Below are 27,118 nucleotides of genomic sequence, written 5' to 3'. Positions count from 1 at the left end.
TGAAAATATGACATACGATAGGAACAGTACGTAACACTTAAAACTAAAAATAACCTTAAAGTATTATGAATTTATAATCAATACTAAAACACAAAATGCATAGCCTCTTTACCAAGGGTAAAAATGGACCCCTATTACTGGGAATTGGATAACTGTCTGCTGAGTGTTGATCCGCCCCATTGCCTCATATAGAGGCATCTGTTTACCAGTGGCAACTGGCAGCTATTGAAATTTTCAATTAAAATGAAGACGTAATTTTAGGGGGCTCGCAGTTTCATACTACTTTCCTTTTTAGGGTTCCGTACCCAAAGGATAAAAACGGGACCCTAGCACTAAGACTTCGATGTCTGTCTGTCTGTCTGTCCGTCTGTCTGTCTGTCTTTCCGTAGGCATGTCTGCAGCCTCCAGGCCGTATCTTACCTATTTTTTTATCAATAACAGTACGGAACCGTTCGTGCGCGAGTTCGACTTGCACTTGGCGTATTTTATTTCCTTAAGCCGTTTTGTGTACGAGTCAAGTTCGCAAATAACAAATTGCCGGTTTTTATTACGTTATTCGAGTACTTTTGAGTTATTACATAATAATCTGAGTAATAGCTTTTTACCTCAGTATTACTTATTGTCAAACAAGTTTTATGGTAGCATACCAAGAATAGTATTATACATATTTTCTCGTAAGCAAAAACCTGTTTCGGACAACTCAGGTTTTATTTAATTAGTCTATTACCAGCTTCGGTAAGTGAATGGTGTTTTACACATTTTAAAAATGTTTTGCTGTGCGTAAATCTGAAAATGTGGAAGACTAAAGAAGACATTGACTTAGTTTTACTGTAAGTACCAATTACCTGTTGTGTTTTAAACCTAAGCTAATGATATACTGTTTTAGTGAGTGTTTCAAGTTTGAGCAACTACTATGACTATAATCTAAGTTAGTTATATGTTTTATTATGAATTATGCTACTGCAGTTCATACAGGAATGCCGTATCAGGCATCTCATACCTGGGTAAGTTATCAATTATCACTTATCACAATATTTCACAGCACGGGCGTATATACATATTTTATTTTATTTTATTTGGGTGGCTTATAACTAACAATATTATATGAAGCTTAAAAGATAGATAACAAATAAGTACAATTAATAATATAAATACTTAACAACAAACAAATAATTTTAACAAATTAGTGACAGAAATACTATTTATAATAAATAACAATTATATGCGTATTGTTCCATTGACCATAATAATTGTATGCCCTTGTCTATAGAATGCATTCAAAGTACAAACTATGATAACACAGGAAAAGATGAAAAAAAATATACTGGCTAGCGTACTCTAGGTGACTACGGACATTGGCGCTATAGGTTTGATAAGGGGGGGGAAATTGGCGCTATAGGTCCCTAACGTAAAAAAGCAGCCAAGTGCGAGTTGGCATCGCCCATGAAGGGTTCCTCAGCAGCAAATAGGCAACGTGTTTAGGATATCAAAAATATTTTTTTATACATGTACCGCATCGATTTTAATCGGCGAGGTACATAATATATTATTGTCGAAATTGGACAAGTAAGATGGATAGTAATGGGGGGGGGGGGGTCCGTAACAGTTTTATAAGATACTAGATGGCGCCTGCACCTCCGTTGGGCCATTCGATTATCCCGCAGGAACCGTACATTTTTCGAATTCCAAGGTATAAATGAATCCTACCTATATTATGTCTTTTCCCGGTACCTACTAAAAGTATCTTCAAATCTCTCAAATTTCAGCAACATCGGTTCGGCTTTGGCGTGAAGAGGTTTTTTTAAATGAAATAAGAAGAGCTGCAGCGTTGCCGGCCTTTTAAGAGGAAATACGCTCTCTTCTTGAAGGTTTGCAGGTCGTAGGAGGTAACAGACAGACAGACACAGACATTTATAATATAACTTTAATTTTATCAACAACTTTACACCCGTTACATAATTCCACAAACTGTACAGTACAAATTGTGTGTGGACTTTTAGTTAAGTAACAGATTTTTTCAGGTATTGGCGGTGAATGCGTTACATTGGCACAAAAATCACAAAAAGAGCAACGCTATTAGCCACTAGGTGGCGCTTAAGTAATCTTAATATTTCTGAAAATACTTGGTTACCATATTTACTTATTATAGTTATTGAGTAATTTAACCCGTCAATCCCCAAGCGGTAGTCGGCTGCCGTATAACAATTGAAAATCTATTGTGTCTGCGATACCCACGATGGAAATGCTACACAAAGATCTACGGAACCCCCGACAAGCCGTGACTGAAGCCGTGAATCGTTATCTTACTGAGATTTATATTTTTAACTTATGAGTCAGACTGACTCCAGTTCATATAAAAATATAGCCTCACGAGAAATAAGTATAAACATGCGGCTTTAAATACGAAAACAGACCGACCACGATATGAACTTACTATTATTAAAACAATATCTACTCAGTAACTAAAACGTTCCGAAGCCATTAGAATTTTAAAGGGGTACGAAGATTTTGGCCGACCTACCGTACCGCTATTGTGTTTTTTCGCGTTCACGAATATTTTTTTCAAAAATGGATAGCTCAAGATTATTTTTTGCTGTATTGATGCTAGCTATCTATTTTTGAAAAAAATATTCGTGAACGCGGAAAAACACAATGGCGGAAAGTAGGTCGGCCAGGCTCCATACAAATTCTCTTCATACCCCTTTATGATTATAGCTCCAGAACACCAGCCGCTTTCTGCAAATAAAAATATTCCCCGCTCTCATACATTTCATTCTACGAATAGTTTTTAGCTGCGAAATGTGTTTTGTTATACATTAACCCCCTTACTAATAAACGCTGTATAGGCTTTAAATAGTTATACAGTCTTTTGTCTTCTTCAATCCAATTAAAAATGTCACTTGTGTGACAGGAACAAAACACTGTATAACTATTCAAAGCTTATACAACGTTTATTAGTAAGGGGGAAAATATGCAATTAAAAGCCAGTCTATATGTTTATTGCAAAAAATATTTATTTGAAACTCTGTTTGCAATATTACAAAATATTTGTTTTAAGTCTGCGCATCTTCATGTGTTTTGTTTAAAACGATATTTTATCTTTCTTAAGGCTGCCTGAGATATCGAACCCGTACTTTAGAAACCTTACCTCTTAGATTAATGAATGGTGTTTCCATTCATTACCTACTAATAAACTGACAAAAAAGCTTCGTCTAAACTCTTATCTTAAGGCGATTTCATAATGAATATTTATTAAGGAGGGATAAAACACGTAATGTTATCAATTAGCCTTTTAAGTGGGCTTCAATGATATTTTTATTATACCAGCGCTTTTCCTAACAGACATAACATCAAATAACAAATAAAATAAGGAAAAAGTTTAAGATGGACACTTGATTGTTATCGAAATCATTAGAGCAGTAACACAGAATACATATTAGTTTACCAAGCAGTAATTAGTTAAGTAGGTAACTGAAATGATAAAGCGATTTTTAACTAATAACGGAGTTGAACTCTCACTCATGAAGATAACCGACTTAAGTAGTGATTGTTTTTGTTTGTGAACTATGAATATATTCAAGTATATATCGTCGAGAGTGGTGTGTTATAACATAAGGAAGTAAGTTTTTAACTATACTTAATACTGTTAGCAATTAGAATATTTTGTTTGTGGTTAATATGTGAAATATTCGTAGCCGATCATACTAAGGTTTAACTGTTAGACCAAAATGAATTAATAACTGACTACACATTAAATTGAATACTATTAATTAAATTGGCAGCTGCAGTCGCTTAATAAACGCTACATCTTGGCCGGAGACTTTAAAATAATATAAGAAGATCTATGATAACCATGCTCCGACTCCGATTTCCGAATGGGCCGGTTCGACCGCAAAGTTTTTTGCTTTACAAAACGTTTCACTGAGTAGGTACCTAAGTCATTAGTCAGGTATCCGGATTTTGTTAGAAAATAGAAAAGGACAAGAAAAAAACAAGAAACAAAAGAGACGGCTAAACATAAAATTCTTTGAAACAATTATCTTTTACAAGACGAATGTGTCTTTACTCTTTATGCACATCAACTATAACATCAGCTTATATTGTTAGGTTAGGTTAGTACGTATTGCTATTTACTCTGTAGTTTGTAATGTAAGCCGTGAGAGTTTAGGTACGCTACTGGAGGATACGGTATATCACCACTAAGGCAAAATAGGGAATCGGCGTGCAACAGGTGTAGCTTCTGGTCCACCAACTTTAAGTCTTAACACATTTCGAGAGATACGAAGAAGCCTAAACAGCTTCAAATTACTTTTCGAATAACCCATGGGTTATTCGAAAGGCTAAGATAAATAAAAATCGAGGAGTAAACAGTGGGCTAAGGTATTATCAGTAGGGGGTTATCTGGGGTTACGTGTATATCATAGGCGCAAAAACTGTGCCGGTTCCAGTGCTGCCACACTAGCACACCAGTCAGGATGGCCGCGAAAGTCATCTCAGGGACAGAAGTCGCCAAGTAATTTTGTTTACTCTCCTAATATTAGAATTCGTTGAATCAGTGTTTTATGTGCCGTTTTACGAGGCGCCTTTGCCAATTTTATTTTTGATTCAGTTGGTCATTGATTTCTGCAAAAAATTTGTTTACCTACATCCTATATTAGTTAAAAAAGATATAAGAAAGCAGATATTTCGATGGACAAGCAGTCGAAAGTTGCTTAAAATGAGCATCGGAAGTAAGTAGCTCCATGTGTATTCCAGATCCATCGAGAATGATCTCCGGGAGCAGGTGGCGGAGATGCGGCGGCTGATGCCGACCTTCCAGCCGAAGCTGGCGATAGTCCAGGTCGGGGGTCGGGAGGACTCCAACGTTTACATCCGCATGAAGCACCGGGCAGCCGAGAACATCGGCATAGCGATCGACCACGTCAAGCTGCCCAGAGACTGCACGCAGACTGAGGTGAAAGATACATAGATTGACCCTTAATGCCTGTTTCACCACTTCCTGATAAGTCTATCCACCAATTAACTTGACAGGTCAAGTATGGAGAATCTGTCAAAAAATGTTGTGAATAGCCAATAGGCTATTAGAGGCACTTTATCAGAAAGTGGTGAAACAGGCCCTTAGTCTACTACAATAAATAAACAATGAAGTCCTAAAACACGAAAACTCAGCCTTAGGCCTCTGCCTAAAGTCAGGCGGGCAGCAGGGCAACAACGACAGATTCGAGGCAGAGGCCGTATAAGTTGTAATCAGACGATGCCGTAACTTCTTTTGCATGTTGAATTTGTATATCGTGCTGAAACCGCGTACAACTTATCACAATGAATGCAGTCCTATCCTACTAATATTAATAAAGGCATTTCATTTGCTGTCTCATTTACGTAGGTACGTGAAGGGGTGCGATAGCAATTTACGAGTGAGTGAAAGAGACAAATTGTAGCTTCTCTTCGCGTGTCTTGACCATACTTTAACTGTTATGGTGTTTTTGTAAAACTTGTTTGTCTCGTCACAATCTTGAACCTCAACCTCACCCCGATAATATTTGTAACAACTAACAGTCGACGTAGATGTGCGTTTCAGATTGTTTATTGTTTTCCTAATGTTATCTATAGCATGATGTAACATTTCGATAATAATAATAATATTTGAATATGCATAATATAAAATATTGCGGTATTTAATAAGCATTAAGGATTTTATGAAGAATTGCCAAATTGAGAATATCACCAAGATACTTAATTATTATGTGCCTGTCTTTTCAATCGTAATAACAATAATTGTTAATTACTGTAACTATAACGGCTTTGTTGTTACAGCTTTTTATTCGGAGTAATTACCTTTTCTTTGTAAAGACAATAAACTGTCCAAAAAACTCAACGACCAAGATAGATCTAATTTTAGCAAACTAAAATCTTACTAGGCGTTTTGGCATCTAGAGCACTCTCGAGAAATCTAGCCTTTCTTCTAGTTCAGTCGGATAAAAATATGATACTTATGGTTACTTGGTCTTGTTCCAGCTTCTGGCTCGTCTGAACGAGCTGAATTCCTCTCCACTGGTGCACGGCATCATCGTCCAGATGCCGCTGGACTCCGAGCACCCCATCGACGCCCACCTCATCACAGACTCCGTCTCTCCGCACAAGGACGTTGACGGGTATTGGATATTATAATTCCCAAACGAATTTCAGAGTAGGAGCCGATATCATTGAAGTTACGGTTATGCATGAGCTTTTCTTTAGTTCGAAGGTGTGCGAATACGCAAGGATACGTTCCTCTACCCACATCCCATAACTAGTGGGAAAGATAGTCCGACAAGTTTGGCAAGTGATCAAGCGTCTATAAGCCCATCCAATAAATCGATCATCGTTCTTGTTAGAACTTCCTAAGTTCTAACATACAACTATAGTTAGTAGTAGTTTAGTTACCATCGCACTGTTTGTGATCTTGTATTCAGATTTTATCGTGTTGTTGTATCTTCTTGATATCACCAGGTTGAACACGGAGAACGAGGGTCGCGCAGCCCTGGGCGACATGAGCGGGTTCGTGCCGTGCACGCCGGCCGGCTGCATCGAGCTGATCAAGCGGACCGGCGTGACGATCGCCGGCAAGCGCGCCGTCGTGCTCGGCCGAAGCCGCATCGTCGGCACGCCAGTGGCTGAGCTGCTCAAGTGGGAGAACGCCACTGTTACCGTCTGCCACTCCAGGACCGTGGACTTGAGTGAAGTGGTAAGAGCACAATATTGTTTACCGTAACTTAGGTGTGACAAACGTCGGCAAGCGCGCCGTTGAGCTCGGCCGAAGACGCAATGTTGGCACGCCAGTGGCCAACCTATTTAGCATATTCGATAAATAAAAAAAATCGTAGTATTCGTCCTTTGGAAAATCCTAGTGGGTAACGGAGAACTGATTTGTCAGTATGGTCAGTAATTTGTTATTATTAATACCTAATTAAAATTAATAATATGTATTGATAATTTCAGACGAAAACAGCTGATATTCTGGTGGTTGCTATCGGCAAACCGGAGCTGGTCCGCGGTTCCTGGATCAAGCCCGGAGCGGTCGTCATCGACTGTGGCATCAATCCCATTCCAGGTAATACCATTATATACCATTTACAGTACGGTGCACGGTGTAATCCATAGAGAGCAGTAGAATTTTTTTGGCGGGGAAGAAGAAGCGAACACCCTGGGCGCGCTAGATTAGTGATCATGTTTTATTGACAATGACATAATATACCAGTAGGTATCGCGAATTTTTAACATGTAACCTCAGATGTTGAAAAAGTAAATGTAGCACATAAAATTTAATAGCAACAATACCAGGGTACACCTCATTAGCGCATCAACAACAACAACACAATCAACGTCAACTAAATAGACGATATCGCTTGAAACGATAAGACTGGTTTTTTTGTATTTTTTATATTTAAAGTTCAAATAAAGAATTTTTTGTCAGACGCGACGAAGAAGACCGGTCAGCGGTTAGTGGGCGACGTGGCGTACAGCGAGGCGGCGAGCGTGGCGAGTCACGTGACGCCGGTGCCGGGCGGCGTGGGCCCGATGACGGTGGCGATGCTGATGCGCAACACCGTGCTCGCCGCACGCCGCCAGCTCGACGTGCTCGCCGCACCCGCGTGGCCGCTCACCCCGCTGCGACTCAACCCCCGCACGCCAGTGCCTAGGTTTGATTTTTTTTAACGCTGCCTTACCAGTTACCACCTTCGTGTGGCCCGTGCTTTGCGATAACTCAAGAGCTAGATTACACCTACTGAGTAGAGAGGCGAGACAATGCTCTCCGCCAATTAAATTGGCCAAAAGCACCGAGCAGAGAACTGTCTCGCCACTCTACTCGGTAGGTGTGATCACCGATCATGGCATTAGTGGCGAGACAGAATCTCCGTCAATCACATTGGCCGAGAACACCCAGTGCTCGGCCGAGGGCACAGTCTCGCTACCCTACTCGGTAGGTGTGATCATGGCATCAGTGGCGAGACAGGGGTCTCCGTCAATAGCCGCGTACTGACCAAGCGAGCAGCCTCTCGAGGCAGCCTCGGACATTTGCCGCGGTACGCATGCCACGCGGGGCGGCACTGTATTTTTCTAATCCGAGGCTGCCTCGCGCAACATGGCCGAGCCAGCATCGACGCTTAGTTTAACTTGAAATCGAAATGAGGCCGCATGTTCGGAAAACTGTCGGCACAACTGCCTTTTTAATAATTCAGCTAGTTGAAGGTTCATTTCTTGGCTTATTTTTCTCCATGCATCTTCCCTTAGTCTCCTATTTGTGTAATCAGGACATTGCGCATCCCAAAGTCGTCTATATTCACCATAATTACAATTGTATTAAATTAAGATACTGTTCTTTATCCATGACGCATAACTCCTAACACGTAACGAATACGCGAGGCAAAACACTCCCGTCCTGAGTGAGCGCGGCAAACGTACCGAGGCGCCTTTGAGCATCGACAAAAGCCGACAACGCTCGGCTCGGGCCGTGGCACGCTCGGGCGAGGCAACGCATGCGTTTGCCTCTGGCGAGGCACGTCCTGACCGACCGAGCAACTGCCTCGTTGGCTGCGTGGCTGCTAAGTTTAATATTGAACTCTATCTGAGGGCAAATACACATTACACACTCAAAATTTTTATCACTTACTTTTGTTACACCCTGTATACTCAAACACCGCACATAATAAATTTTATACTGTAAGTATCATCAGGTGAATTTATTCTAACCCATGTTTTCGGTCGGGTTATGTCAGATCAATGTTATTATAGTCGTGATCATTAGCCGTGTTTAAGAGACCAAGTAAGTCAGCTATTTGCCTATGAATGAATGTCTCATATCGATTACAATGAGTACTAGAATCACACGTTCAGAATATGGTGAATGTATTGTTATATAGGATGTAACAAAACTGAGTGATAATACTTTAGGGTGAATACGTGTTCCTCGTAGAGAGTTCACTGTGAACTGCTACTTTCACACTTGGTTTTGTTACACACTGTATACACACTACGCAGAATTTTTGATTTTGACACATTTTAACATTTTGAACCTACTAGTTCAAAGTGTTAAAATGTGTCAAAACTTCTAACAGCCACTACGCGTTAAAAGCAATAATTACTGGCGCGATAATAAATTATGTAGGGTAACATGGTCAACAGTGGATCATTTTTTTTTGCCGCGTCATAATATTAAAACTAACAGTCAGAATTTTACGAAAAATTGTCTGAGGCATCTATGTTACTAAAGCTTTATAATATTCTTGGTCTTTTCGAACAAAAGTGTACAATAGGGAAGATGTATATTTTTTTTTTATTGTGGGTGTGGGATCCACTGTGTACAACTCCTAGTCCTCAGTGGATCACCCCCTGGTGAACAGTGGATCTAAGAAAATCTGAACAGGAAAGTAATAAAAGTCAATGCAAAAAATCAACTGGATGTTTATTAACATAGTAAAAACTTATAAACTTAAAGGAACTTTGTACTTTTTCAGTCTTTATTCAATAATATTTTATGTATTATAACATTTACTATAATCTACTTCTTGAAAATCACTTCTTTAGCTTTTTTAATTATTTTTACTTATCTTAAGAAATTGTAAAATATAAAAGAATCCTTACTTTAAATGGCACATTTTGGATGTCAGTCTTAAACATTATCTTCCATTAATAATATCTTACATTTAAAAAGAATAATAATAACAAAAAAATACAAACTCAACGAATGTTAATGTTACTTAAATCTACAGGAAATGCATAGTATGATTGTTGCCTAGCAGTACTTCCACTGACGGTGGGCGTTGGCAATATGAGCCTTATGTCGTCATCTTTCACATATGATAAGTCTGGGACATTAGGCATAACAAATTTACCCTTTTTGTGCCTTAAAAAAGACACATACAATTCTAAAGTATCGAGATTTCGTTCCTCAAGAACTTTACTAACAAAGAAAATATTCTGGTTTTTGGAACAAAATTGTACCAATACGTATTCACCTTCCTTTGGTAATCGCACAAGTGGTTTTCTTAGTAAATCCTCTGTTATAATGGTCTCTTCACTTTCCACCCAGTCTCCTTCATCGTCAGTTTCGTCGTTCAATATTATGTCATCTTCATCTTCTGAATCACTTTGCAGCACTTGACGAATAGCTTTCTTTCTTATACCTTTAGTTTTAGTTTCTTTCTTCCTTTTGGCTGCTTTCTGTTCTGCAATAGCATTTTTTTCAGGTGTATCCGTGGCTATAAGACTTTTACCTAGTTTTCTCGGCTTTCTCTTTCCAGTTCTTGTGGGTGCTTTAAGTGGCTTCCGAAACTGATCAGGTGTAATAAGAGACTTGATTCCAGATGTATTAGTTGAATCTCTTTCAGGAACAGTAGTTGATATAATAACTGCATTTTGACTTGTAGAACCATCGAAAGAGCGAGGCGAAACATTAGATAGATCAGTTAAAACAGATTTTTGGGGAGTGGAAAAAACTGGCGTCGAAGGAATTGCTGAATATTCGTCCAAATTTTCCAGCACAGATGGGCTCATTGTACCTCTAGATGCTTCTCCAGCAGTGCTAGTGGAGGGTCTTGGAGAGTCAGTGTTTGTAAATGCAGTGAGTTCTCTTCTAGCTCTAAAATCGGTGGTTGGTCAGTGATTGCACGTTCTTCACTGGAATCATTTACAGGTTGAGCATTTTCAGGTCTATCTGTAACACTGCTCGGTGCGAAGTCTTCGTCAGTAAAAACATGTCGATCGAAAGGAAAAATTCCTGTTTTTCTAAATGCTTGTGTTATATTAGATGGTGTCATAGACTTTGCGAAAGCCTGGCCAATTAATGCTCCCACATCATAAATAGTGACAGGGCATCCAGGATTGCGCAACATCCAGGAACTCATGGCGGAATAGTAAAACGTCTTGAAAGGTCCGTGAATACCAACATCCAGTGGTTGTAGTCGCGCTGATGTATGTGGGTGCAATGTAAGCACAGTAACCCCAGACTCTTTCGCGAGATCGAGGGCTTCTATGGAAAGGTGAGACTCATGGTTATCCATTATTAAAATCGATGGGTATTCTTTGGAAGTTCCCGTTCTTCGTATGAAATGTTTCATTACATCTAAAAACAGTTCGCTGTTCATTCATCCAGATGGGTTTGCCAGAATCAGTGATCCAGGTGGGGTACCGACAGCCATGCGAGGGTTGGTATTTTTTCTTGGGAAGATAAGGACTGGCGGAACTGCCTGACCCCCAGCGCTTATGATGTTGCAGGTAGTGACAAGTGTCCCCTTCTCACCACTAGTCACCTTGCAGAGATTTCGTCTACCTTTTGGAGCTATAACCCGTTGGGTCTTTTGCACAGTGGTAGTACTGGTTTCATCCAAGTTATAAATCCTTGTTCCATCCGCAAATGCAGGATGGCGCTTAATCACGTCCTCCAAATTATCATAAAAATGATTGACTGTCTCCCTGTTAAAAGCCGATGCTCGTGCTAAGCTGCAGGCCTCGGGTTTACGCAGCGTCAAATCCCGATGTCGTTGGCGAAAACCCCGTAGCCAATCTATCCCAGCCAATTGATTATCTGTCCAGGACTTCGGCATTCTGATGTTATTATTTTTGGCCATTTCGTACGCCACTTGTCTACAATCCTTAACAGACAGACCATAAAACAGGGTTGCGCATTTTATGTAATATTGTTTCAATATTAACTCTTGGTCTCTTGAAAATACTTGGTTCACCGCGTAGTTTGGCGTCAACCTTGTGAGCTGGTTTTGTGCATTTTTTTCTTTACTTTGATACCTTTGAAGTGTTGTAAAAGGAATCTGATGATCAACAGCTGCTTGTCTTATACTTTTTCCATTCTTTATGGCCTGTAATGCTTCATGCATTTGCTCGTGTGTATGAGCACCTACTTTTCTTTCTTCTACTCTGTTCCTCGGCATTTCTGTAAAGATAAACTTCCATTAAGTTCCTTGTTGTGTAATTGAGGGTACACAGTGCATCATAATCCATAGTGTACACAGTGAATCAATCCACTGTAAACCATATTGCCACCACACAGTTCAAAAGTAAATTTCTCAAAAACCTCAAATACTTACGTAATTTTGTTAATGTTCAAACATACTACATTAATCTACACAAACAATTAGAATAAAATAATAGGAAGACAGCATTACTATAATGATATGTAAACAAAATTCTACTTACTTTATCGGTAGTTTTTACTCCCCGAAAACGAAAATGGCGCGCTCACGCGTCTATCGGTGAGCGCGTCCGCGCAGCGACTGCGGGAGTGAGGGGGGGGTTCGCAAACGAAACACGATTACATATTTCGTTTACTCTTACATTAATAAATGGTGCAGGTGTATGTGTGATCATCTGTGTACCACTGATCCATTGTTGACCATGCGACCCTACTTAAACTTTGCGCATTTTGTTTACAAACTGCTGTTCCGCGGTGTGCACACACATGGACGATATGGAAATTTCGGTTACTAAAAGTCAATGTAGACCAAGGTCGTTTCAAGTCTCAATATTTAATAATAATATTAAAATAAAATAAAAATTTAAGGGGGGCTCCAATACAAAAATCACTGTAGCGGTACGGAACTCTTCGTGCGCCAGTCCGACTAGCACTTGGCCGATTATTTATTTGTATTTTTTTACTAATCGGACTCGCTCATGAATACACATACCGTTTTTTTTTTATGAAATAAGGGGGCAAACGAGCAAACGGGTCACCTGATGGAAAGCAACTTCCGTCGCCCATGGACACTCGCAGCATCAGAAGAGCTGCAGGTGCGTTGCCGGCCTTTTAAGAGGGAACAGGGTAATAGGGGAGGGTAAGGATGAGATGGGAAGGGAAAAGGGAATTCTTAAAAACTAACACTGTCACGTTTTGCCGGCGACGTGACTCGCTTCGTTCCGGAGTCTCCCCCGGAACCTCCGATAGACTACATCCATCGGCCAGAACTCCGGCGCCTCGAAAGTCGACAGAAGATTCGTCGGTACTCTCACCACAAAGGAGCTAAAGTTAACCTTGTGGCGAGACTGCAGACGCTCGACCCTCAGGATAAACACGATGGCCACAGATAACTAAATAGTTACTACGTATGGCATCGATTCTTGACGTCATAGAGACTAGGCTATATTTTAGAACACAATTAAATGTCCTTGTTTACTTTTCCTTCTTTTTATTTCAACACCTAACCTACCTTACCTTTCACCAGTGACATCGTGATCGCTCGGTCCCAGAAGCCCAGGGACATCAGTCAGCTGGCGTCCGAGATCGGACTGTTCCCGAGCGAGGTGACTCCGTACGGGACCACCAAGGCCAAGGTCGCGCTGTCTGTCCTGGACCGTCTCGCGGGGCAAGCCGACGCGAAGTACATCGTGGTTGCCGGGTGAGTGATTTTGATATATGAGAAGTACCATCGAGGAAATTGATTTATAGGGAAATAACGGACCAACGTCATTTGGTCGGAATTCGGTTCATGTCAATTCAATGTTATCCTTTCATCTGTCACGAACTGTCAAACCATTTTCGAAAATACTTTTACGGCCGTTCCCAATATTTGATCTATCTCTGGTGTTGCCCTACTAGAGATAGGAATAGCTCACAATTGACATAAAATATATGTATCTAATGTGAGCTATTCCTATTATATCTATGGTTGCACAGATATACGTCTACCCCGCCCCTTACTATTTTCTCGGTGAATAGCTATCACAGATCTCTTAACTTATTATAACTATACATGTATGTATAGTTATAATAGGTCATTTTCTCGGTATATACATCTCAGTTGTCGTATATATACCGACGCGCTCAGCAAACTTGGATAGCGCGATGCAGGAATGTTAGGCGAATTGTGGGTACCGCCACATATGTAATGCTTGTCTTTGTCAGGCATATTAGAAAAGTTATATGAGTCATAACTCATGAACTCATGACGCATGTCAGCCAAAATTAGTCTGCCTGTTATCATTGTATCTGAGGGGATTTCCAGTCCAGCTCCATTCTCTAATCAATTTATCTTTATTTGACCTTAATTCGAACATGCGCTATTATTTGATGTGGTCGAGTCATATAAAATTCGGGATTCCCGGAGCAATTTAGGGAATTTAATTATTCTCATTATGGCAATGGCACACGACATGTTCGAACCGCGCGGATGATTCGCTTTTTTTAATAAATTAGTGATTTGATATGTATTAGATATGTAGGCGGATCTGTGGTAGGATTATGTCAGATCCGGCGACAGTTCAAGATCAAGATGATCTGACCCGTCACCCGACCAAATAACGTGGGTCCACTATTTGTCTATAATCAATTTCTTTGCTGTTACGTATACCCGAACGGAACATCTGTGTTACTCAATGCCGAATCCATATTTTTTATGAGTGTATGCCACTTTATTTCTGCCCCCCTAGGACGCTGCCGCCACCCTATGTCGCTCCCGCTCCCCTAGGACGCTGCCGTCTTTAGGCCGCGGCCTATACAGCCTATTTATAAATTGGGGGCTGGTGATGCTTGGCTGACACGCGACGTATTTTCTTCCCTGCGTCCTCTCCGTTTGCGCTTGGTTGTGTACACGACTTATAATCTTCATCTGCTCCAGATTTATATTTTGACGTATATCGATTTAGATCAATCAGGCACTGTTTAGTCTGATGAGCTCACGTTACATTTTTCAGGCAGATGTTTTCGGCAGTTCATAACCTTCAAATGCTATCTTTGGCAAACAGAACACAAAGTTCAGAGCATATTAACTCTTGTTGTTTTGCCGACAAGAACTACTTTGCTCTGAGTCTCATAGTCCGTATCATCGGCATTATTAATCAAGAACACCCAGACGTTATATTGTGTAATTTGTGATTATAATCTTCTGAAAAATTCACATAACGGAAAAGGAGAATCACAATAGATCCTCAAGGGTCGCAGTGACATCAGGGCTACTAGACCTGCCTTCAGCACAAACAAAAAAAAAAGCAGAAAAAGACAAAGCACCTCTATATAAGGGACGCCCACCCTAGGATGCACACCCTAAACTCTAAAGTATTATCACTTTGTTTTGTTACACCTGTATATTGGCGACAGCCAAATATTAAACACACTGATAACTTGTTAAACATTTTATTTATTCACCAGTACATTCTAGTTTGGGCATTGTCCAAAAAAAAATCACATGTACTTTTTATATTTTTTTTCGTTAAAATAGGGTATTTTAAGAATATAAATTAAATAATTTTGAAATTCATTGGCTAGTTTTTTCTCAATAAATTTTTAAAGTTTCGCTCTGATGTCATCATCGGCCGCCAATTGACCTCTGCATATGTTTTAAATTTCCTTTCAATCTTATTTATAATGGCTGGTTCGTCAAATGCAAGTTCTCATTATGTGAAAGCTGATACGAGAAGCTTACCAAAAGTTCGAAACGTAATGTTGGTCGAATTTATTGCTAATTTAACGCCATTGAAGGTCAAACAAAGGTGAAACGTATTTGTTCAAAAATATAAGTACTTAAGTAATGGGTATTTTTTACCCGAACAGCAGGTAATCTTGTTTTAGCCGGCTAGAACTAGATAAGTAATAACAATTGTCACTTGGTTAAGTCTAGTATAAAACGATTATAAACGAAATGATATGAACAAATTTTCCATTTATAAAATACCTTTAAAACTACTTTCAATGATTTAATTAATTTCCTAAGTCATTTTAAAAAAGAAAAATAATTTTCTTCCATTGATCACGTACAGAATGACTCCGACGCCGCTGGGCGAGGGTAAGAGCACGACGCTGCTGGGGCTGGTGCAGGCGCTGAGCGCGCACCGCGGCCGCAACGCCATTGCCGTCATGCGCCAGCCCAGCCAGGGACCCACCTTCGGCGTTAAGGGCGGCGCCGCGGGAGGCGGCTACTCTCAGGTACACTTTATAAGCATACCTCCGGCATCTTGCATAATAATTATTATATGTGTCCTGTACATTTCCTTGAAAGTTAAAATCGACCAAAACTCTCTTTTCATATCCCTGTGTCGCCATGTTACTAGGTATACGTCAAGTGAAAGTGTGAAATGTGTAGCAGGTTTTGATCTGTATCATGATCTGTGTTCGGTATAATAACCATAATTTATGGCTTTGTGGTCCATAAAGCATTCTACCAGTGTGATGTAGACCTGCCCTACGAATGCATTCATTATGTCGCTTCGCATCTGACGAACTTGTCCGATCTTTTAACGGTGCGGTTCTTTATACGGTAATGCTGATGATCGCATGCATAATAATTATATTATTATTGCATGCGATCATCAGCACAACTATATAAAGAACGATGCGATTGTAATAATAGGTGTGACCACACCTATTATAATAGGTGTAACCATTAGTTTGAGAAGCTACCGCGTCTCAATGATTCGTTTGAATCACAGACATATATCAAGATAGATACCGCATGTGTATGTACTTCGCGTGCCATATCGCGTTCCTAAACGACGAGCAATGCTCGTCTTTCGAAAGTCTATTCTTTAGTCTACTATAGGAATAGGACGTCAATCGGAATTTTAAAAATACCTCAATTCCTAAAAGTGCCTTATTGAGTTGTAGACATTCAAATAGAAACGTTGGCCTACATAATGGGCACGTTTCTTATCATCGGTACGTCACAGTAGGTAGGAAAAAAGTGGCACGTTTGTTTTCATACAAATGGAGCGACATGCGGTATCTATCTTGATCTATGTCTGTGGTTTGAATTAAACAAGGATGAAAAATTGAATAACAATGCATCATAGGTGATACCAATGGAAGACCTCAACCTCCACCTCACAGGCGACATCCACGCGGTGACCGCCGCCAACAACCTGCTGGCCGCGCAGATGGACGCGCGCATCTTCCACGAGCTCACGCAGAAGGACGGCCCGCTGTACGACAGACTCGTGCCCCGGATCAAGGGGGTGAGGAAGTTCTCCCCCATCCAGCTGCGGAGACTCAGGAGGCTGGGCATCGACAAGACTGACCCGGACTCTCTTACACCAGAGGAGAGGACCAAGTTCGCGAGACTGGACATCGACCCGAAGAAAGTTATGTGGAACAGAGGTTTGTCACGACTAAAATGTTACTTTGTAGGGTATTGTCGCTGCCTGCTGCAGCCAGTATTGTCGCACACGAAAACTTGATATCTCGCTTTTATGCATAACTAGCTGTTGCCCGCGACTTCGTCCGCGTGGACTTCAGTTTATAGCGCGCGATGTCAACAAAATTGGTGTCAAAAGCTTTTATAAAAAAAAACCCTGGTACGCCTTAAATCAAAACAGCTGTGCAGTGTGCACATATTTCATTTTTTAAATTTAAACTTTATATTTTATGCCAAATTTTAAGGCTTATTTAGCCCCCCAATTACACAACTTTACCCATAAACTATTTATCATTGATAGGTTTAAGGTTACGTCACTGTATATAATATAAAGTACGGACTTATTAAATAACGTAAAAAAGAAATAACGTAAAATAGAAATAACAATCGAAAAAATTAAAACTCGAATGTATGATGATACCACCTCTTATAGAAAGATGTTGGGCAAGCGTTAGCGCAATGTAAGAGACGCACGGCGCCATCTAGTATGAATTTTTGGAACTAACTTAATTTGAACAAATTTTCGTATTTTCACCCCCTTACAACCCTTTTTTCCAGTAAAAAAGTAGCCTATGTCCTTTCTCAGGCTTAAGACTATCTGTATACAAAATTTCATTACAATCGGTTCGGTAGTTTTGGCGTGAACGCGAGACAGACAGACAGACAGAGATACTTTCGCATTTATAATATTAGTATAGATTAGTATAGATTATTTCGTCGTCATATTTGCTTATTTGAAGAAATTCTTGAATCTATCCATATACTTAAATAAAATTGGAGTGTCTGTTTGTAATATTAAAAGAACCGTTTTTTACTACATGCATATGAATGTATATGCGCTACATACACCAAAACAACATTTTTTACAATTTTTGTCTGTATGTCTGTCTGTCTGTTTGCTCCGGCTAATCTCCGAAATGGCTGGAGCGATTTTGACGGGACTTTTTTTGGCAGATAGCTGATGTAGTAAGGAATAACTTAGGCTACTTTTTAACCGACTTCCGAAAAGGAGGATGATATATTTTACTTTTTTTGTATGCAGTTTACGCGGACGAAGTCGCGGGCAACAGCTAGTATTTAATGTAATGCTTCCATTTCATGAAACGTTTGAATGTCTAGAGGCTACATCATGATAATAATTTATTTTAGTTAGGGCAGATCAGTGAAAAAAAATCATGAAATGTGGACAGCTAAATTATTATCAGGGGGCCATCATGAGCTGTTATAGCGTTTCATAAAAATACTGTTTTGTTATTTATTTTTGGTCAAATTGAGTTGCCCACGTCACGAAATGCTACCATTTCGTTAACTTCTAGAGCATTTTATGAGATAGCAAATCTACGATGGCAACGACACCTACATTATAGGAGCTAGACTATATCCACATTTTTGTACACGTGACAAGGAGACAAGGAGCTTTGTCTGTATGTTTTAAAATTTAAGGCTACCATCAAAATCTCAACAGAACCATTTTCACAGTGGTGGACCTGAACGACCGATACCTACGGAAGGTGACGATCGGTCAGTCGCCCACCGAGAAGAGATTCACACGTGAGACGAGTTTCGACATCTCGGTGGCGTCGGAGATCATGGCGGTGCTGGCTCTGGGCAAGGACTTGGAGGACGTGAAGCACAGGCTCGCCAGCATGGTTGTGGCGCTCGACAAGCGCGGGAACCCCGTCACCGCTGACGACCTGGTTAGTTGCCATTTTTGTATTTATGTTATCAAGAGCCTTGCTGCCAATGATGAGTCCGAATCTTTTAACTTTTATCATATTATCCATCTTGTAAGCTTTATATTTAACGGTAACTAGTAAGTGTCTAAAAGGTGTCATCCGGCAGGGTATAACGGGGGCGCTGCTAGTGCTGCTGCGGGAGGCCGTGGAGCCGACCCTGATGCAGACCCTGGAGGGCACGCCGGTGCTCATCCACACGGGGCCCTTCGCCAACATCGCGCACGGCTGCTCCTCCATCATCGCCGACAAGATCGCCATGAAACTCGCCAAGAACACCGGATATGTTGCCACGGAAGCCGGATTCGGATCTGATATTGGTACGTTAGGCCGTCACACTTACTGTTATTATGCTATCTGATGACTCTGCTACTGCTATCTCGGTCGGAATCATAATATTGCCAATTTTTCGAACTTGTGTGAGAGAGCCATTTACACGTGGGAGAGCCATGCTTCGGCACGAATGGGCTGGCTCGACCGGATAAATACCACATTCTCACAGAAAACCGGCGTGAAACAGCGCGAGCGCTGTGTTTCGCCGAGTGAGTGAGTTTACCGGAGGGCCAATCCCCTATCCTATTTCCTTCCCTACCCTCCCCTATTCCCTTCCCTTCCCATCCCTACCCTCCCCTATTACCCTATTCCCTCTTAAAAGGCCGGCAACGCACCTGCAGCTCTCCTGATGCTGCGAGTGTCCATGGGCGACGGAAGTTGCTTTCCATCAGGTGCCCCGTTTGCTCGTTTGCCCCCTTATTTCATAAAAAAAAAGATAAGTAGAGATAATGCGACAGCGACACCCATACCGGTCTTCTGCTACCACAATCATGTTTGGCACAATAAATGATGATGATTGTTGATGTTTAGGTATGGAGAAGTTCTTCGACATTAAGTGCCGCGCGAGCGGGGACAAGCCTCACTGCGCCGTCATCGTGAGCACCGTGCGCGCGCTCAAGATGCACGGCGGCGGCCCGCCCGTCACCGCCGGACAGCCGCTCAGCGACGTATACGTCCAGGTGAGACAGCATGCTTACACTATGCCAGGTGAAAGATAGGGCAACATGCGGATGAGATACCTTGCCTATAGCACTCCTGCCGAAAGACAGGTGAGTAATGTTCTACAGTAGACCCACCGACAAGACAAGACAGTGTGTGCGTGGGTAACGTGTGTACAGTACGCTCACCGAAAGAGAGGGAATTAAAATTTAAAATATGCCAGTTCTGCTCCCTCGCTTGTTGTTATTTTAACGTGCGTTTAGATTTTCTTACAATTAGTTTTATTTATTAACAATACTGGATGAAATGTATCTAAAATTATGAGCCGACCAGAAGAAATCGGTGCACGAGTACTAAAAACTATTCCACCGCAAAGTTTTTAATGCGATGCTTACCAAATTGCCCTAGTACTTATACCTTTTTTTTGAGGTTGGTTAACAATATTTTTTTCAAGATTGTTAAAGGGAAAATGTTATTAATAATAACTTAACGCCGCGATAATAATTCAAACATTTCGATCAAGTTCGAGTTTCACATAAAAACAAAAACTAAACGGCGCCGCTCGACCTACCCGCTGGCCGCAGACCGCGGTCGAGGCGAGTAGGTTGATATCTCATATATCTCGGTCTTCGTGCTTCGTTCGTTTATATATTACTAGCTGTTGCCCGCGACTTCGTCCGCGTGGACTTCAGTTTATAGCGCGTGATGTCAACAAAATTGGTGTCAAAAGCTTTTATAAAAAAAAAACCCTGGTACCCCTTAAATCAATACAGCTGTGCAGTGTGCACACAATAAGTACTTCATTTTTTATATTAAACTTTATGCCAAATTTTAACCCTTATTTAGCCCCCCAATTACACAACTTTACCCATAAACTATTTATCATTGATAGGGTTAGCCCCAATTTCACCAATGTCTGTTAGTGTTAACAGCTTGTTAAAATGTCCTGTCTTCTCTTTCATTCATATGAAAAACGAAACAGCTAACGTGATACTAATTCGAGCATTAACTTTAACAGTCGTTGGTGAAATTTGGTCTTAAGGTTACGTCACTGCCTGCACAGATAAAGTACTGAGTTATATAATACCGTAGAATAGATATGACAATCGAAAAAAATCGAGACTTAAATGTAAGATTATACCACCTCTTATAGAAAGACTTTTGAGCAAGCGTCAGCGCGATGTAGAAGACGCACGGCGCCATCTATTATGAATTTTTTGAACAAATTTACGATCCTTACAACCCCTTTTTCCAGTAAAAAAGTAGCCTATGTCCTTTCTCAGGCTTTAGACTATCTGTATACAAAATTTCATTACAATTGGTTCGATAATTTTGGCGTTTGGCGTGAAAGCGAGACTGACAGACAGACAGAGATACTTTCGCATTTATAATATTAGTATGGATAATTTATAATATATAATAAAGTAGGTATGATTAGTTCTGTTACAATAATGAAGTAAAAAATAAAACGCCATCTGTTTTCATATATTAGAATTAAAATGTTGATTGCATTGGTATATTTTCTGGATGGAATATAGGCCAACACGGTACACTCGAACTCCTTAGAAATGCAGTAGGAGTTCTATAAGATAAGATAGATTGATTTTTATTATACCAAGTGATAATATTATTAAACATAATATTCTAACGTATTAAAAACTATAAACAAAAACATAATAACTAATAAGTATGATTAGTTCTATGTTACATTGAAGTAAAAAATAAAACGTCATCTGTTGAATCGTATTAGAAGTAAAATGTTCAGTGCATCGATATATTTCTGGATTTTTTATAATATTATACATAAAATATATTTAAGATTTTTGAAATATTATTTTAATACACATCCAAGACCCAGGAACATTGAAAACTTTTTGTTCCGCCTGCGGGACTCGAACCCAGGACCCCCGGGATGAGCGCTGGCCACGCGCAATGCGAATTCATTTTCATCGATATTTTCATGGAAATAAGATATTTTCCCACATCAAAATGTAGCCTATGTCCTTTCTCAGACTCTAGAATAACTGTGTACAAAATTTCATTGCAATCGGTTCAGTAGTTTTGGCGTGAAAGCGAGACAGACAGACAGACAGACAGACAGACAGACAGACAGACAGACAGAGATACTTTCGCATTTATAATATTAGTATGGATTATTACAATGGTGTAATACTGTAGATATTATTACCGTGCCGCTTGCTTCAAAACCGGGTTTGCGACACCGCGCATCTGCCCGCAGACTTTGGGTCCGTTTGAGCGGGTATATAACCTCCTCCTTTTTGGAATTCGGTTAAAAATAGAAGCCTCCATAATAGTTTGCACACTCAACTCCACCCAGCGCCTGCTCTACGTGGCCTTAAACCGGTCGGCGTTATCTGACCTTGAAATGTAAATAGCATACCGAGGGCCGCTTCTCCTGTGCATACCACGTTGTTGGAATAGTTGAGTCTTTCGTCCCATAAATGATCGTCCCAGTCGGACGAATTTTAAATTTTTTTCATCACAGTCACTCCCACTTTTATTTTTTATTGTTTTCTGACAAAAAAGTAGGGTTGGCACAGAAATGATGTTTAGTTTACCTACTCCTTTCTGTTTAGTAAGGTTTATAAACTTTTTAACGGCATTGTGGACTGCTTTGGTACAAATAGTGTTAAGCCTGCGTCCGGGTCTTGTGACGTGACGTGCAAAACACTTTGCACAATCCAGACGCGCGATAAACATGAGTTAATTTTTCAGGAGAACTTGGAGCTCCTGAGTAAGGGCTTGTGCAACTTGGGCAAACACATCAGCAACGGCAACAAGTTCGGCGTGCCGGTAGTCGTTGCGGTCAACAGACATGGGTAACTATTAACTGCTAAACCGGTGGTTAATTATAGACATTTATGGAACAATAGACTAACTGCCGCACTCCGAGACGAATATTAATTACTTAACTATAATTAAATGAAGGTTTTGACGGAAAATGTATGGGGCTTATGTTAAAATCTTCATTTAATTAAAATTAAGTAATTTAAAGTAAAATTATTTTTAAAGTATATAAATATTATTTTAATCGTGGATTATCTATAATAACAATTATAAGCATGTAAGGTAAGTAGGAACATTTTTAGGGCTTAAAAAATGATGATTTCTACGCAACCCTTAGGCCGATCTTAGTCTCACACTGACCGCTCGCTGACGGTCGGTGCCGACTGCCGACACCGAAATGAATGAAATATCAGCCCAGACCGCTACTCGTTATTTAATAATGCTTCATAGAATTTCATACATCTCTGGCCATCAGCGCCGACCATTGAGTTATACTTCAATAGTAAATTCATGGCGCCGACAGTCAGCCGTCAGCGAGCGATCAGCGTGAGACTAAAATCTGCCTGTCAGGCTGTCCTGTCGTGAATTCATGATCAGAATATTCCTCTTTTAGTAACGACTCCGAGGCTGAGCTCAACATGGTGCGAGATTACGCGGAGAAGAGCGGCGCGTTCAGAGCGGTGATCTGCGACCACTGGGCCAAGGGCGGCGCGGGGGCCCTCGGGCTGGCCGACGCCGTCATCGAGGCCTGCGACGCCAAGTCCGACTTCCGCTTCCTGTACCCCCTGGACCTGCCCCTCCCGGACAAGATCACCACCATCGCCCGGGAGATGTACGGCGCGGGCACGGTCGAGTACACCGACGACGTGTTGGACAAGATGAAATCGTACGCCGAGAAGGTTGGTTGAAATTGGTACCTAATCAAAATAGCGATGTCGATTTATATGAAGTTTCGTACCTCGTTGTATAAGTATTTGGACTTTATGAACTCGAACACATTGTCAGTTTTTGTCACTTCTCACGGCGCGTGGCGCGGTGTAAACAAAAAATTTAATGAAATGTTACGGCTAAGTAACCCTTGACGATTTTTATTGTGCAATATGAAATATCATTGAACAATTTATTTGACAATAAGATTGAAAGGTGGGCGCGTTTAATATCAATCCTAGACGGTCAATAATATTGTACAATAAAATTGATTGTCCAGAACCTAGCTTAACTAATTTATACTTCTATACTAATATTATAAATCGGAAGAGTTTGTTTGTTTGTTTGAACGCGCTAATCTCAGGAACTACTGGTCCGTTTTTGAATTTCAAAATTTCAGTGTTAGATAGCCCATTTATCCAGGAAGGCTATAGGCTATATTTTATCACGCTAAGGAGCGAAGACATAGAGGAAAATGTGGAAAAAACGGGGGAAATTATTTGAAAGAGCTTATCTCACGAACTACTGGAGCAATTTTTTGTTATTTGGCACAGATAAGAAGTAGACCACGTGAAGGACCATAGGCTATTTTTTGTGGCCTAATTTGTCTGTGAATATCTAATTTACAAGGGCGAAGCCGTGCGGAACTTCTAGTAACTTATTAATAAGCAATTTGACAGTGAATAAATCTTTGCTCTTTCCCTTTCACCGCGATAAACACTGAGTGTAGGCGATGTCACGTCACCGACGACCTTGACTGATTGGGAGGCCACCGGGTACTCGGTCGTTCACCCCGAAACTAGACGTTATTATTACTTGCCAAGTGGCAATAGGTAAATAAAACAATACATTGATAATATCATTGAACTTGGAACCTATATCCATGATAGGTAGTGCAGATTTAAAAATACCTACAGGATGTCGAACTTCTTTTTTATTTTGGCTAAAAACGTTTAAACGTGTGTGAAAAAAGGTTACATCATTCTATTAATAGTATTTGTTTTCCTGATAACTATCGATAACCCACGCGCAAGTCGCGAGTCGCGACCACAGATTACTAGTATATATTTGGTCGCGACGCAAGGTTACGTTTAGGTACGACTTAAGTACGAGTGCTAATTTATCTCTACAATTTTGGTTTAATACAGTAGGTACAGGGTGACAAATGGCAATAATATGGATTTAGTTTCAAAACTTTGCAAAAAGGATATTGCATATACACCTGAATAATACAATGCACTTTGTTATTATTGGTCGCTGTTAAGCATTTATTGGATACCTACTAACCCATTTTTTTTTGTTGAGTTATGAATTCAGTCTCGTTCTAAATATTATGATCTAAAGAACATGACTGCATTCGTAACTCAACACGTAAGTAATTTTTTTGTGGGATGGTACACAGAATATGCTCAACAGCATCTAATTAAACCAGCTTTTTCATAAAAGCGAAACCGAAATAGAATAAATTGTCACACAAATACATACGGCACACCGTACAGTCAGTGCTTTATTACAATACTGTGGCACGCCAGTACAAAATGACGTCACGAACGCTGGCTCGTACACTGGGTTATATTTCGGAACACAGCCCATTAATTTAGTTGACATTTTATTTTTTAATCCAGGGCTACGACAAGCTGCCGGTGTGCATGGCGAAGACGTCGAACTCGCTGACGGGCGACCCGGCGGTGAAGGGCGCGCCCACGGGCTTCACGCTGCGCGTCAACGACATGTTCGTGTCGGTGGGCGCCGGCTTCGTCGTGCCCATGGTGGGCGAAATCTCCAAGATGCCCGGCCTGCCCACCCGCCCTAACATATACGATATAGACCTGGACACCGCTACCGGCGAGATCCAGGGGCTCTTCTAATTTTGGACCGATGCCCGGTTTGATGAGGTTTTGCCTAGCGCTTTTGATTGGCTAACGTCATTAACCGACCGACGACGCCTTTGAAAAAAGTCCACCTCCTGTCGATAAACCTCAGAAAGTGGAAATTATCGTTACCGCGTTGTTCAATTGATTTGTTTTTATACGTTAATAAATTGTTACTACTATCAGTGCTTAATTTTAAAATATCCGAAAATCAGTCCCTACAGAGATCTTTTATTGAAACTATAGTTTTATTAATTTTATTACATAAGTTATTTAAGGATATAACTTATATCTGGGTCATTTTATTGTGGTGTAGAATCTGTTACTATTTTCCGCTCCAAAATAGAGTGGCCCATTTATTGATCATTAATTAAACATTGCGTTAAAAAAGGGATTCATAATAATAATATGTAGATTGCGGACCAGCGTAACTACATAATTTGGTTGGGCCAAAATTGATTTGACATAAAAAAACCGAATTATGTAGGTCTGGCGTCTGCCACCGCCCCTATTGCATAAAAGGTTGGACCTGCAAGATGATATTTCCTGAATCTGTGAGAGAAAGAACTTATATTCGAGTTTTGTTGAAAGCATCCCAAAGGATTTGACATAGCAAAATCAAATTAAGTAGGTAAAGTTCACCACCTGCGTCTGTATGTGTAAATAGGCTTGATGACTATTTTTTTTTCTTATTGGTAATTGAACGACCCTTAACAAATAGAAACATCGCTGAAAGAATGACTCTGATAGCTTAAAAATTCACCAAGATATGACAATTCAAACATCTCATAAAATAGACCTGCCCGAAACGCTCCATACAAAGTGCTACGAAAGACTGACGTCACTCTTTCGTAGTTTGTATGCATCGGGAGAGAACTTTGTTCGATAGGTATATTAAATATTATTGCGTTTATGAAAGTGGTTTCATAACAAAAGTTGCTTTTAATTGCATAAGTTATCGAATGGTATACAAATATTAAGAAATAAGTATAATTGAAAAAAAAAAACGAAAAAAAAAAACTACTTGATTACCCAACTTTGAATGCGCATAACAAAAAAAATACAAATGCTATCGAGCCGAAATTTTGGGAACACTTATTTTTTACCGTGATTTCTTTATTTTATTAACAAAATCCGATAATCTTTGACCTAGTCATCATCCCTATTGTGAAAGCGCGTGGACCCGAAACATGTTTCGTAGGACCATGAGTGAAATAACTTGATTTACGAGTTTTGGGGTCAACTCACACTGGCGCAGAGTCGGGTTAACCTAATAATTATGGTGATGCCTATTTATCTATTTATAGGCGCACATGTGAAAAATAGCACGGAGAATACAAAAGTGAAAAAAAAATTGGTCTTTCAGCGCTGCAACTTTCACAGTGAAATCTCTACAGGGAACACGTACACACCCTAAAGTATTATCACTTGTTTTTGTTACATTCTGTATATAGTTTTTGATGGAATACGAGAATCCAAAAATGTCGCAAAGTCAATATTAAGTATCAAAGCTCTTTGTCAAGTACAATAATAACTCATAGCTCATAAGTCATAAGTTAATTATACGAATGAAATAATGCACAGCAGGAGTCTATCTTTGTCTTCAATTTTATCATTATTCTATATTCTTGGACCAAGAGTTATTGTCTAAAAAGGCTGGAACTAGGAAATAAGG

At 40.2% G+C, this 27,118-nt stretch overlaps 1 protein-coding gene across 2 annotated transcripts; it reads left to right on the top strand.

Annotated features, from left to right (window-relative positions):
- Nucleotides 1-735: 735 nt before the first annotated feature.
- Nucleotides 736-25,628, top strand: LOC121725845 (C-1-tetrahydrofolate synthase, cytoplasmic). 2 transcript variants are annotated; one of them, XM_042112963.1, is made up of 15 exons: nt 736-830; nt 4,756-4,954; nt 6,016-6,152; nt 6,490-6,724; nt 6,979-7,090; nt 7,454-7,679; nt 13,212-13,385; nt 15,742-15,907; nt 16,771-17,074; nt 18,591-18,808; nt 18,954-19,164; nt 19,709-19,857; nt 22,574-22,677; nt 23,259-23,544; nt 25,198-25,628. In XM_042112963.1, the coding sequence occupies exons 1-15, from the start codon at nt 793-795 to the stop codon at nt 25,438-25,440; spliced, it is 2,802 nt and encodes a 933-aa protein (XP_041968897.1). In that variant the 5' UTR covers nt 736-792; the 3' UTR covers nt 25,441-25,628. The 2 variants fall into 2 exon arrangements, with proteins under 2 accessions (XP_041968897.1, XP_041968896.1); XM_042112962.1 differs by lacking the exon at nt 736-830 and adding an exon at nt 4,431-4,513.
- The last annotated feature ends 1,490 nt before the right edge of the window (nt 25,629-27,118 follow it).

Source organism: Aricia agestis, chromosome 4 (genome assembly GCF_905147365.1).
Source record: "Aricia agestis chromosome 4, ilAriAges1.1, whole genome shotgun sequence".
Lineage (NCBI taxonomy): Eukaryota > Metazoa > Arthropoda > Insecta > Lepidoptera > Lycaenidae > Aricia > Aricia agestis.
The sequence above is the reverse complement of the archived record's forward strand: the minus strand, read 5'-3'. Positions and strand labels throughout refer to the sequence as shown.

Bases quoted from the DNA above. Each gene is read 5' to 3' on its own strand.
- LOC121725845 (XM_042112963.1), top strand. From the start codon at position 793: ATGTGGAAGACTAAAGAAGACATTGACTTAGTTTTACT. The intron at 4,955-6,015 runs GTGAAAGATACA...GTCTTGTTCCAG, and splicing joins GAGACTGCACGCAGACTGAG to CTTCTGGCTCGTCTGAACGA. The intron at 6,153-6,489 runs GTATTGGATATT...TGATATCACCAG, and splicing joins CCGCACAAGGACGTTGACGG to GTTGAACACGGAGAACGAGG.